Here is a 13,776-nt window from a genome sequence, read left to right on the forward strand (position 1 = left end):
ATTCACTTCTTTCATTACCTGAACATTCTTAACTTGGGTTGTCCATTGGATTAATACTTAGAAACACTTGGTTACTTGCAAGACTTAAATTGTTTAATCCTGTTGTCAAGATTGATTTTTAGTTCCTTATGGTAACTAGTATATGAGTCTGCACTCGGTTTTATCTTCTTGTTAGTTTAGAGAAAAAAAGAAGAAAAAATATCTTTTTCAGAAATATTGTTAGTTGTGTATTAAAAGGTGACAATAAATTTCCACACATATGTTTTTTTCTCCACGTGCAATTAATATCATGATGCTGAACCTGTACAAAGGATTTTACATTACTTTGTGTAAACATGTTGACATTTTCTAACGTAGAATCACTGAAATATTTTCAGACAAATGTATTTTAATATTCATAACTTGTAAGCTAGTCTCCAAGAGATGATGATGTAATTTATATCAATTAAGTTCATCCGACTGGCAATAAGCAATGGCAATCCTTGATTTTACGGTGTTTATTTTTCTGAATTTCCACAAAAACAGTATGGATGATGTAATCAATTATTAATATCATATTAAGTTCACATGTTACGTATTAAGCAGAGGGTACTCATTGGAACAAATGATTTTACTGAAATATCTCTTCATGTGTTCTATGTTAAGGCATGCTTCCAAAAAGCAACAGTTTTATCAAAAGATGTCAGTTGCCATTTATGTAATATTCAAACATGACAAAATTGATATTAATTGTTAAGGCTGCCAATGTGATATTGCATGTCAGTTTTGAAATTTTTGCCTATTTTTAAAAAAGAACAAACTGAAATCAATGATAATTTAAGTTTCATTTTGGTGAAAATTTAAAATTTTCCAATGTTTTGTTCATTTCAGATCTTATGAAGACTATAGATATCCTGGGGAGTCGGATGATTTTGAACAGGATTTAAGAGCTTATCAGAGGGAGAGACAGCATGGAAGCCAGAGTCCTCCTCCCTATGGAGAGGATATGTACAGTGACCCTGCCTATCAACGGTCCAAGGATTTCTACAAGTACGCCGAGTCCTATCGCAGTGGAAGTCCTCACAGTGAGAGAACCTACGAAGGATTCGAATATGATAAAGTTCGCGGGGAGGAAAAATACTATGGCAAAGAAAGATCTGTCGCCCGCGAGCGAAGTCTTGATGTGCAGTATAACAGAAGCTGGAGTAGATCCCCATCTCACGGAGGTCAAATTACTTTAACTAAGGAAACTGTGGGCCGCAACACTCCTCCTACTCCGATGGACGATGAGGCTCGAGACTTTTCGCGGGATGTCAGCCCAGTGGAAGAGGGTCAATCCAAGTTTAGTGACTCCAAAAATAAAAGAAGGAGTGAAGACGATTTCAACATTTGTGAAGCGGATATAGCAGAGTTATCGAGTCGATCTAAATTTACTGGTGTATTGCATAAGGAGCCGTATGAAAGAAAGAGATCGTATGAAGAAAGTTTCAATCAGGATTATATGAAATCTCCTCGGAAACACAACAGACAATTAATGTCTAAGTCATCTGTGGACCGTATTGAAAGTTCTAAAAGGGATTTATATCAAAAGTATCAGATCATTCAATCGCGCATTACAGAAAAACTCAAAGGTCGAAATGAAAGCAGTCCCAGTTCGGCAAGTAGTGGATCTGAGCCTGGACAAGTGAACGAAGGCGGCGAACTGTCAAATCTTCAGCATGAGAAGGCTCTTTTACTTGAAAAATTAAAGCAGTTGGATAAGGAATCTAGCACAAGTGATATTGAAGAAGCTTTTGACATTGAAGATCCGAGGAAAGTTCCATCAAAACGTGCGAGACTAGAACCAATGGGAGCTTGGGGAGATTCTCATCACCAACTACCGTCAGGATTTGGTAGTGTTACAAACAAATATGATTATAGAGGAATAGACTCAATTTCAAGTGTGAGGAAACAAGACAGTATTCACAGTTTTGAAGAAAAGGAGAGGAATAAATCGTGCACCAGATCAAGTGTTGAGGGAAGTGACCACGAGGATTTTACTTCTTTAGTGTCTCCGAAGGATGTACACATTGGATTTATTAAAAAGAGAAAAAAGAGTGAACATTCTGAGGAAAATAACCGATCCTATAGATCAAAGCATGGTGAAGAAGAGGCTCATGCTGGAAGTGATACGGATGAGTTTCGAAACGTTTCTAGAATGGACCAATTATCTTCAAATCCTGTGTTCAGAAGATTGTCAAGCACTGACTCTTCAAGTCGCGCATATTATCCTCACGAATCTTATAGTGAAGTGCATAGACCTAATGAATCGGATATGTCGGGTGGTGATGGATTATCCATGTCCCATTCGGAGGAGAGTAAGCAGCATAAGAGATCAGATTCAACAAACAAATCTCATAGCCATAGATCTAAACACCGGCACAAAGAAGAGCATCAGCCCACCAAGATTCCTCTTGAGGAAGACTTTTCAAACTCAGAAAACCTGGATCCCAGGAACCCTCACAGAATACGTCAATCGGTTTCTCTACCTCTGCCAAAATTTGCCAAACTAGATGCAAATGTAATGACGTCACCTGATGTCAATGAATCACCCGTTAATTCTAAAGCTGAGTCTCCGAGGTTTTCTTCTCCAAGCAGTGGAAGTAAAAACACTTCATCCCCACAGAGATCACCTAGTGAATCAAATTCAACCAATTCCCAAGAAAATCCTCACCAGGAATACATTCCTGAAGAAAATCCATCAGACTTGAACAATGATGCTGCTCCCATGGAATCTATGGGAGAAAAGGGGGAATTTGATTCAGATGGGAGTTCAGAACACAGTGACCACAATGACAGTTTTGAATTGGATAAGATCTCTCTAGAAGAGCGGATTAGGAGACTTGATGAAAAACTAAATGCTGTACCGGTACCTCAAAGCAGTACTAAACTAACCTCTGAAATCAGCTCTCTGCCAACCAATTCCACCGTGGTGGCAAAGTCGGATCCGTTAGTGTCGTCTCTCTCAAGAACAGCCTTGTATTCCAAATATAAGATTAACAAAAAGGAGGCGACACCAGGAGCAGGGACAGAAGTAAAGCCTGGAGAAAACACTGAAGTCACCAGGAAGGTGACGTCAAGATTCAGCATTATAGATCAGGACACCAAGCGGTTACAGGACAAGATACAGGAAAACTTCTCCCCAAAGTCCACACCACATTTCGATGAGACACATATATCGCCTATGACGCCACTTCGCACCAAAGGAGCTGTGAAAGAGATGCCAGCACAAATGCCACATCTGGCTACATTACCAGGGTCTCTAGCTGGAAGGCTAGGAAATGGTGCTGCACCCTTTCCTACTCTAACAGTGACAACATCATCAACCATCAGCAGGCCTGATGAGGCAATCGCTGTGGATGTTTACACTGCAAGCCCAATGATGAACGATAGGCAGTGGCAGGTTGAAAGCAATTCTCTCAAAACTCCAGTAAAGTCATGGCAGATGGATTCAATATCATTGCCCAAGAATAGTTCTCCTGATCAAATCAGTAAAGATATGGCTTCAGGTCATGTGTCTGAAGAAACTTCATACAAACCATTAATAACACCAGCATTTAAAAAGCAAATGAGTGACAGTTTCCCCAAGACTGATGAAAAATCATCTCCAAAAAATTCACCATTAGAACTTAACAAGTCACTTTCACCTTCACTGGAAAACAAAAGACAGTCTCCTGTTTCTAATATATTGTGTCCATCTCCAAAGTCTGAAGTCAAGTTACAAGATGCTGGAAGTCAGAAATCGAACCAAGACTTTTCCCAGTCCAACAGCTCGCAAACCTCAAAAATGGAGAACAATTTCTCTATGGACGAGGGTAAGAGCTCTGACCTTTCAAAAGAATTAAAGTTGGATTTATTGAAGGAAGATCAATTTGCAAAGACTGACAAAGAGGTGTTGGATGATTCCATGGATATGGAATGTGAAGAATCAGAGAGCTTAGCTGGAAAAACAAATCATGATACACAAGAAACGTCCAAACCAAAGAACTCACCTCCAGTTGTGTTAACAAAGGCAGAAGTAAAAGATATGTCACCAGTAAGTTTAAATGTTTCGGGAAATAAAGATAAGAGTGTAAAAGAGTCTCCAAAGAAACAAAATTCAGAAAGTGCTGAGGACATCACAGGTGTAAATTCTACAGTGATAGTTGGGAAACGGAAAGCTGAGACAGATGAATCTAGCAAACTAGAAAATGAGAAGAATAAAGATTCAGTCACAGAACCCAAGTCTCTCAATAATAGTTCAGATTCAGAATCGCCGGACTTGGAAAAAACAACACAGGCAAAGAAACCGAAAATTAACAAAACAGAATCTCACAGCTCTGAATTATCAGAAAAATTAGAGAAATCAAGTAGCAGTTCTAAAACCAAAGACTCTCAAAAGAAAGATAAGAATAAAGATTCTAAAAAGAAAGAAAAATGTGAAGGAGACTCAACTAAAAAGGATAAAAACCATCATGAAAGAAAAGACAAGGACAAAGATGGAGGGAGAGACAAAGGTACTAGTTCGAGTTCTTCTAGATTACTCTCATCCAGCACTACCAGTAAAACAGAAAGTGAGAAAAACACCAAAACAGAGGATAAGAAAGCCAAATCTTCAAAGTCGGAAGAAAAGAAAACCGAGAAATCCTCAAAAGTGGTGGGATCTAGCAAGTCGTCAGATGACAAGACAAAATCTAGTGAGTTAAATGACAAAAATGTGAAGTCAACAAATGAGAAAAAGTCGTCCTCATCAGAAAATAAAAAAGATGTTGAAAAAGTGAAAAAATCATCTGACCCCTCAGCACATCGTAAAGACAGCAAATCCAGCTCCTCAATGAAGCCTCCTAGTGAAAAATCTAAAGAGAAATCCAAGGACAGATCCAGTGTTAAATCAAAAGACTCTAGTAAATCTGATAAAAGTACAAAGGATGGAACAAATGATAAACACTGCAACAAAACAAAGACAGATGTAAAATCAACTGAAAAAATCACTAAAAGTGAAAACTCAACATCAGCAGAGAAAAGTAAAGACGTTTCTGAAGAGAAGCAGAAGAATGCATTTACGAGTGACAGTAATGCAAAGGCTGGGAAATCGACTGATGCTGAAAACAAGGGTAACGGCTCGCATAGTTCAGAAAACAGTGAAAGAAATGGAGAGAAATCAACCAATCCTGATAATGGAAGTTGTTCAAATGCGCCAAGTGATCAGTGCAAAGACAACAAACCGAAAGGCAAGCATTCCACAAATGAAAAATCTGGGAAACCAAAGCATAGGGATGAAACACGAGTGAAAGCAAAAGAAAAACATTCAACCTCAGAAAAATCAAAGGACAAAGTGTCAAAGGAAAGTAAAAGTTCCAGCAAGAAAGAAGAAAATAAGGCAGAAAATGGGAAAGACAATACAGAAAGAAAGACAGAGCCCAAAACTGAACAAACGGAGTCAAAAGCAAAACAAACAGAACCCAATGAGAAGAGTGAGGATAAAAAGTCTGAAAATAGTGATAGGAAAATGTCATCAAAAGAGAGCCATTCAGATTCTAAGAAGAAGTCCCACGAGTCTTCAAAACCATCAGATAAAATGCACAAATCCCACAAGCAGAAGTCCAGTAGTTCTTCTAGTGTATCGGAGGATGTTACAACCAGTGACACAAGTAAGAGTTCAAAAAGTGCTGAGAAGTCTAAAACACCCAAAACTGAACACAGAAGTAAAAATGACAATGATAAGACCGTGAAAAAGGAGATTAAGGTCAGCAAATCAGAAGATGAGAAGAAAAAGCCATCAAAGTCATCTAATGAGAAAAAGAAATCCAGCAAAGAAAATAAACCTATTAAGTCTGTCACACCTAAGAAAAAAGACAAAAAGGAGGAAAAGATAGAAGAGCACAAGTCAGCTGAGGTAGCCAAAAAAGTGGTGGCCGACGATGATTTTGATTGGGATGCTTGGCAAGATGCATCTATGTACGACAAGGTGAAAAGGAGATCAACCATCAAAGATAAGGAGAGAGAACTGGAACAAAGTAGACAGAAACAGTTGGACCAACTCCAGGAACGAAGGCAGAAGAAGTCCAAGAGTTCAGTTCTACAGAGTGATGTTAGCTCTACTAATTATTCTGATTCTGATGATGTAGAGCAAAGCAAAAAACCTTTCAATAAACGGAAATCCAAGTCCAAGAAAATTTACAGCTCATCCGACACAGACTCGGACTTTAAGTCCAGTATCTTTCCTTCAGAGAAAAAGCTGCAACCTCAGAAACCAAAATTTGATCCGTTGAAAAAATCCAAAAAGGCATCAGTTTTCAACAACATTTATTCCTCAGACTCAGATGAATCAACTGATAGCAGCTTTACTGTTTCACCTGAAACCAAGAAGAAAACGAAACATGTCAAGAAAGTGTCCAGTTTTGAGAGCGATGATGTGTTTTCTTCAAAGTCTAAAAAGTCTAGCAAAAAGGATCAGGACAGCTTCAAATCCAGAGTGTTGGCTAAGTCAGGCTCAATGAAAAAGCAAAATATTTTCAGTATATTATCATCCTCTTCTGATATTTCAGACGATAGTGATTCAGATTTGGATTTCAATAAGTTTAACAGGACGAAGGAAAATAACATGAAACCTTTCGATAAGAAGAGCGTAACGCAAAAATCCTCAGGTAGAATTTATTCTTCATCTGACAGTGACTCGGTTGAAGAAGAGAGTAACATTATTCCAGTCCCCAAACCAATTTCTGTGTCAAGCAAAGCCTCAAAGAACAAAACAAAAGAAAAGCAGAGAAATCTAGAGGATAACTTGAAGAAAACGGGTGTAGGTGAAAACAAGTTTATTGAGGAGAAAACAGCTTGTACAATTGACAAAGAGACCTACAAAAGTCCAGTCATCTCCCATACAGCTCTTGATAAAGAAGTGTGTGTGGATAGTGTACTTGAAGCCGTAGAGAAGACAGAGAAGAACAGGAAGGACAAAATGAAGAAGAAGAACAAGAAGAAAGAAAAGGAAAATATTCTGGTTGGAGAAGGCAAATTAGAAATTGGCAAGAACCATAAGTTTGGTTTGTTTGAAAAAATTGAAACTTTTATGGCTCAAAGTAACTCAAAGGGGAAGAAGGGTTCACTGGACCAAAAGGCTGCTCCAGAGGATAGTAAGAACATGTTGAAAGATGTCCCTGAACATGTGGAAAAGCCAAAGGAGAGCAAGAAAAAGAAGTCGGACAGCATGAAAGAAAGGGAAATTAAAAAGCAAATGTTGATTTCACCAATCATGTCACCTGTGAGTGAGTTTTCTGACAGTCTCAATATTGACAGTGTTAAACACGAGGAAGGTAGTGTGATTGTCGATGAGATTCCTTTGGATGAGAATTCGTTATTGATGGATCAGCCCTGTGGTGCTGGTAGTGACAACGCCAGAAGTATGTGGGATGTTTCTGAAGTCAGAGAAAAAATGAGCAGTGTGTCACCAGTAATTGATGAACAAGAAAAGTCGCCAGAGAAAACCTCCACAGATAATGAAGACAGTAAAGACCCCAAAGTGAAGAAAACGAAGAAAAAGAAAGTGGATAAAGACAGTGATGCAAGCTCGAAAAGCAAAAAGTCGGTTAAATCAGACAAAGATAGTGGGAAAGAGAAGAAAAAGAAAAAGAGTAAAGGCAAAGCTTGCTCTGAAGTGGACAAGACCATTGACGATGTCTCAAAGGGGAGATATATACTGCTGTCAGAAAATGGTGAAAGAGCAGATTCACATGGCAAGAAATTGGATAGCACAGCTACAGATTTCTCAGACGTCGACTTGGACTTCAGTACACCACTGTTTGGAAATTTTGTGCCTGAGAAAATAAAACCAAACAGACCGTCTGCAAAGGATAAGTCTGAAAATGAAGAAACAGAGGGCGAGGTTTCCGAGGAGAAAAGGAAATACGATGATCTATTTGATATGCCTCTGGCAGATGATCTGATGGACACTGGTAGGCAGGGTCCTGAAAATGTTGAGGAATCTGCAGATGGGGAGAGTAAATTGTCTGAAGTTAAATCTCAGAGCTCTGATCAGAAAACACTTGAGTGTTCAGATGCATCATTATTCAAAAATCCGGAGTCTTCAACAAAGAGCACCAAGAGCTCCAGTAATGCTGAGTCCTCATCGAAGAATGCCAAGAGCTCCAATAAGAGTGAGGGGAAAGAGCTGAATGATGTAAAATTACCTAATCATGCTTCTAAGGAAGGGAAAGATTACATCACACCAGCCAATTCAGTCAAAGCCATGCTTGGTAAAGGCAGTGACAGTGCAAACCAGAAGAAAACTGCAGATGTATTTGACTTCCGGGAAGAAGAGGAAGAGGTATTGGACAAACTCAAACCCCGCCATGGCACAGAGAAAGAAAGCAGTCAAAAATCAAAGAAAGCATCAGATTCCAGTAAGACTTCGTTTAAATGGGACATAAATGATATAACATCAAAAGATACTAAACCCTCATTTGAACCGAAGATGACAAACAAAATGGTCAATCATAAACAAGAGAGTTTGTTTGCAAGTTGGGCCAAATCACTGGCAGAGAAAAATGATAAGGATCAAAACACCAATACCTCAAGTGAAAGTATAGTCAACAAACTGAATAAGAAGTCAAATGCTATCAAGAAGCAACCCAAGGTTTCTGTCACTAGTGAAGGGAAAGATGCAGATCATGACTTACAATCCAAATCAGTAGCTCAAACTGGACGTGATGATAGTTTTGTAGCGCCAATGGAGGAGAAGAGTAATGAAACCAAGAAGTCAGCAGTTGAAGAAAGTCAAAAGGAAACCAAAACTAATGATAAGAAACTGGATGAGGTCAATATCAAAATTGCAGAGACCATTGAGGCTGTGTCTACAATCCAGGATCTGCAAAACGAAGAGAAGAGGGAACGGGAAAGTGATATGTTTGGTGACGAGGGGACTCTAGTGATTGATGAAACAAATCCATGCGCTCCTGAAGCCATCACAGAGCATCCAGCTGAGCAGGAAGCACCACAAGCAGACAGTGAAACTGCACTGGCCATTCAGTCCATATTGGGACTAGAGGTGGAGGATGCTACCAGTAAGTTACAGGAATACACAGAACCCGAAGTTTCGGTAGAACCTTCAGTGCCTGACAATACACCCACTGAGGGAAAAATGGTGCCGGAGGAATTGCTAGAGGAAACTCGTGTAGCAGAAAGTTTAATTCCATCTGCCGTTCTTCAGGAACCTGTGCAGAGTCAGCTGCCTCCTCTGAATGTGAACTTCTGCCCAGAACCTATTCAGCAAGGTCCAGTTACCAATGTAATGCCATCTAAAGAGCAAGTTGACACGATTTCACCTCAGAAGTTTGATGACCAAAGGCAAAGGGGAAAGAAACAGAGGCCAGTGAAGACAGCTCCTCCTCAACCTGCTCCTCCTCAGCCTGCTCCTATAGGGTATCCTAATGCTGTTAGTGAAGAATGCCTGCAGGATACACGCAACAAAGAAGATTCAGATGATGGGGCACTGCACATTGCTGATATTCCTCCTATGTCACCTAGGGAAGCACAAGCCAGTGTCATACATCAAACACATCAAACATTGGAAACAAGAGAAGAACTTGTTGCTCCAGAATTTGAAGTACCAGTACCTAGTGTTAAGAAAGCTAAGGGTCGACGGAGGACGTCTGGAAAAAGCACAGAGGAGCTCAACTTTATGCCCGTGATCGAGCATAATCAGCCACCTGTGGTTGATTTGCCTCTTTGTGCCCCAACAACAAGACCTGAACCAGAGCCAGAGTTAGAGACTCGTGTGGAAATTCCAGGATTGGCTTCTCCTCCTTTGATGATCAGTACCAAAGGAGAGGATAAGGACATATCAATGTCTGACTACACTGACTCGGAGAGAAACGATGATAGTGAATTAGGAGGTGAAGAGACTAAGAGACCCCAAAGAGGAGGGTGTAGAAGAAAAAATTATAAGAAGATGTCGGGTATTTCACCAAGAACCAACTCTCCAAGATCTAGAACTTCTCCAAGGTCACCGAGGGTAGCATCACCCAAACAGCTCTCACCAAAGTCAGACATTGCTGCTTCTCCAGTTGTGAAAATAGAGCGCCTACCTTTGGCAAACAAAACCTTCAAAGCTGATGAAGAACAGCCTCCTAAAGACATTCAGCCAGCTCCAGCTCCTTCAACAGCAGTGAAAGAAAATGTCTCCTTGAAAGACATAAGGCAAGGAAAACCCTTAACTGCAGCTGTTGAGATGGCACCCAAAGCACTAAATGTCTATGATTTTGATGATGTTGAAAGTGAGGAACAAAATGCACCCATTCTGAAGAGACGCTCTTCCAGTAGAAAGAAGAAGTCTGCGGAGGAAACTTTTGAGAGCAAAGATACGGGTAAAGTCCTGAAATCTGAAATAATGGATACCGGCATAAAAATGACCATAAGACCAACAGTAAGACAATCTAAGGAAGCTGTGAAAGAGAAAGGAAATGACTTTCCAAGGCTGAACGAGATCCCGATGGGTCACCCAGACCCTGTCCAGAGAGAGGTGGTACATCCTGCTCACCCAGTGGAGGAAAAGAAGGCCATCAAGCCAAGAGACATCATGAGTGCAGAGTATCGAACCAGAACTAGTAGTATTCCAAGCGCAAAGGAGATGAGCAAGGTTCCAACAGCCAGTGAGCAGTCCCTGATGGGTGCTCCACAGCCAGCAATGCCTCAAATGAGTAATGTTGATCGTATCATTGATGATGTTTCCAAAGGATACTTTGACACACCTGACAAGGGCGAAGTGAGTTTACCTCAGCCAGCTAACAACAACTTTACAACCCCTCTGACTGTAGAGGTCAGTGCTTATGAAAGGAAAAGAACCTCCAGTCGCGGGAGCTGTGCGGAGGAATCGTTACTGAAGTCCCCGTCAATGAAGTCTCCTTCACTCAAGTCGCCTCAGATGTCGGCAGCAAATCCAGCCTTCCAAATGCCTACGTGTCTGGTCAAGTCTCCAGCTAACACAATCTCACCAGTCAATGCAATGTACCCGGGACAAAGGATTAGTGCAATCATGTCCAATGCTGCTTATCCAGGTACGTTGATATCTGATTGTTTGTTGAGTTGTTCTGTAGAAAAGTCATCATGTTAATTATAACTGTAATGTGTTTAATATGTTTGTTTTTCTTTATTTCACTTTATAGGATTCCTTGCAGATCTCCAGAACAGAGATGCGATGAGTCATCTGATGCCAACAACTCCCACTGTATCCTCCTCTCCCATATCCACTCAGTCCTCTGTGATTGGAACAATGGCAAGCAAGCTAGATGTGCAGGTGACAATGACATTGCCGCAGCTGGCCAATAACAATGGAGGAATGCCAGCACACATGTCTAGTGCCCACGGAAACCCTGTGGTTACAGAAAAAGAAATGGGCATGAACTTAACTAAAAGTGCTAATGAGTCTTTCCCAACAACTACATGTATGCTGAATACCGTGTCCTCAACAGGCATCGGGAAGTCTGTTATTGCGAGTGCCCACTCCCATCTAGTACAGGATGCTAACAAGCATTTAGCTAGTGTTGAAATGAGTCCTCGTCGCACAGAGGCAAGTAATTCTGCCAAGAAACAAAACATGTCGGTTGTTAGTGCCACCAAAATGCAGAATATTTCTTCTCACCTTCCCAGTCGGAATGCAGAGAAGTCCAACGTTCCCCCTGCTGTTGCTAGTGGTGAACGACAGCAACAGAGCGTGTCTGCGGCTCCTACGTGTGTGGTTCATCCAATCACCACCACCTCACTAAGCAGGCAGCCCCACAACATGCCAGCCATGATCCAGCCCGTGACTGGCGGAGATCCCTTCTTCTCTGAACACAAGATCAGAGAGGACATGACCAAAGAGAAGCTGCAGTTACACATGCAACTGATGCAGGACTTGAATCAGCAACAATTAGCAAAAATGAGTAAAGCTGCACAGAAGGAGATGTTCAAAGAAAATACTCAGAGACCACCGAGTGCTCACAGTAACCAGCATAAACAGTTACTGCCGGGTGATGCCCATGTCAGACTCGCCCAAGAGCAGGCCTTTCTATCAATGCAGCAAGATTTTCAGTCCCAGCTCTTACATTCCAAACAAGGGTTCTATCCTACATCCTTCTGGGCTCACCATCCTCATCTACAGCCGGTGGGTGTGAAGATTGATGACAAGAAGGCGGAAGTGAAAACCACCTCACCAAGTCTAAATCACCAACAATATAACATCCTAGATGCCAGCTCTCAGCACCCTCAGATCAAATCCCCAGCGTTGGCCCAGACAGCTCCAAACATTCATCAAATGGGGCATCAGCTGCCCAACAATACTAGTCCTCCAAACAGTGCCAATAAGAAGGTAGGGGAGTGTATACAAATCAGTCATACCATTTGTTGCAATAAGAGTGAACTTTTCAAAAGAAACAAAATTTGCTTAATTGGTGCTAGTGATTTAACATATTTTTGGTCACCTAAATATATGGTTGTGTCTTATGTGATTAATGAAATTAAATCAACATATTGAATACTCTGAGACTAAAAGTAAGATCCATTTAATAATGTCAGCTGATTGGATCTGATTTATTTAACTTTATAATAATAACTAATCTATATGATTTCCAGATTCTGGAGAAGTCTAACACCACAATGAGGTGGGGAAATGAGTTGGTGATGTCAGCACATGAAGGACCCAAGTCTCAACTTCCATCGCATGAAGCACCAAGAGCATCTCCAAGGGAGCACTGGGGTATGTACTCGAAGGAATCAAGCTCACCTTTGCAGCTGTCATTGTTAGAAAGACTTGAACAGTGGTCATACTGCTCTGACATACAACAAATATTTATTATATGTCTCATTTTACATTGGATCTTTGAATACTTAAATGCTTAACTTAATTTTTAATATCCAAACTAAAGGTCAACAAAGGTCATACTTATTATAAGTGAAGGCCCGTGATCTTTATTTCATAGTTTAAACCACAATTATTTTCAATGGTTTATTTGGTATTTGTGTATTGTAGCTCAGCCAAGCAACATGCATCCCCAACCAGGACCCAAACCTGCCCACCAGCAGTCAGAGGTTAACCCTCCCATGTCTCAAAAGGAGCACATCAAAAAGAAAAGGGCAGAGGAGCGAAAGCAGCAGGAGTTGGAGGAATTACATGTTAGTATCATTTAAAATGATCTCTCTGTTTGGAGATTCTAGGTCCTAATTACATGTTCAGAGAATCCTCAAATATAACCACACTAGCAGACATTGTTAGATTGTTTTCATAGGACTTAACCAAAATCGCATTTTAATATCCATCAGAGGTATAAGTGAAACTAAAAATGAAAAATTTGTAATGAATCAGCTTGTGTTTTTACATTTGTTTCATTTTCTCTCAGTTTCAGAGACAGAGAGAGCTACATTTCAAACAACTTCAGATGGAGCAAGCTGCCCATCGTAAGGCTAGTGGGTCCACATCCAACCAGCCCACTGACATGAGGCAGACGGCCCATGTTCCTGGGCAGCAGAGACCAGATGGGCAGTTAGACAACAAGAACTTGATGGACCCCCACTTTGTTCAGCATCCTATGTATCCTGGTATTCCAGACTTGCGAAGACCTCCCTCTCAAAACCAAAGTGCTTTCACACCCCCAATATCTGGAACGGACATTTCTCAAGGTAAAGCTTTGATTGATTGCATCTGATATATATTTACCATACAGTGTTTTTGTATCTGTTTATCTTACTGTGTGGTTACTGTCCACTTTTCCTGACATGTACATGTTAACTGTGTTAGGAACCTGTAGT

General features: G+C 40.6%; 1 protein-coding gene across 2 annotated transcripts in view; it reads left to right on the forward strand.

Moving 5' to 3' along the window:
- LOC105328669 (protein split ends) overlaps positions 1-13,776 on the forward strand; it is a 37,713-nt gene that overhangs the window by 20,597 nt on the left and 3,340 nt on the right. For both annotated transcript variants that reach the window (XM_011429640.4, XM_066078984.1), the window contains 5 exons: positions 871-11,048; positions 11,157-12,340; positions 12,604-12,727; positions 13,001-13,143; positions 13,368-13,647. In XM_011429640.4, coding sequence (XP_011427942.3) covers positions 871-11,048; positions 11,157-12,340; positions 12,604-12,727; positions 13,001-13,143; positions 13,368-13,647 — 11,909 coding nt within the window. The remainder of the gene's footprint in view (positions 1-870; positions 11,049-11,156; positions 12,341-12,603; positions 12,728-13,000; positions 13,144-13,367; positions 13,648-13,776) is intronic.

The sequence above is a fragment of the Magallana gigas genome, chromosome 3 (genome assembly GCF_963853765.1).
Source record: "Magallana gigas chromosome 3, xbMagGiga1.1, whole genome shotgun sequence".
NCBI classification, from domain to species: Eukaryota; Metazoa; Mollusca; class Bivalvia; order Ostreida; family Ostreidae; genus Magallana; species Magallana gigas.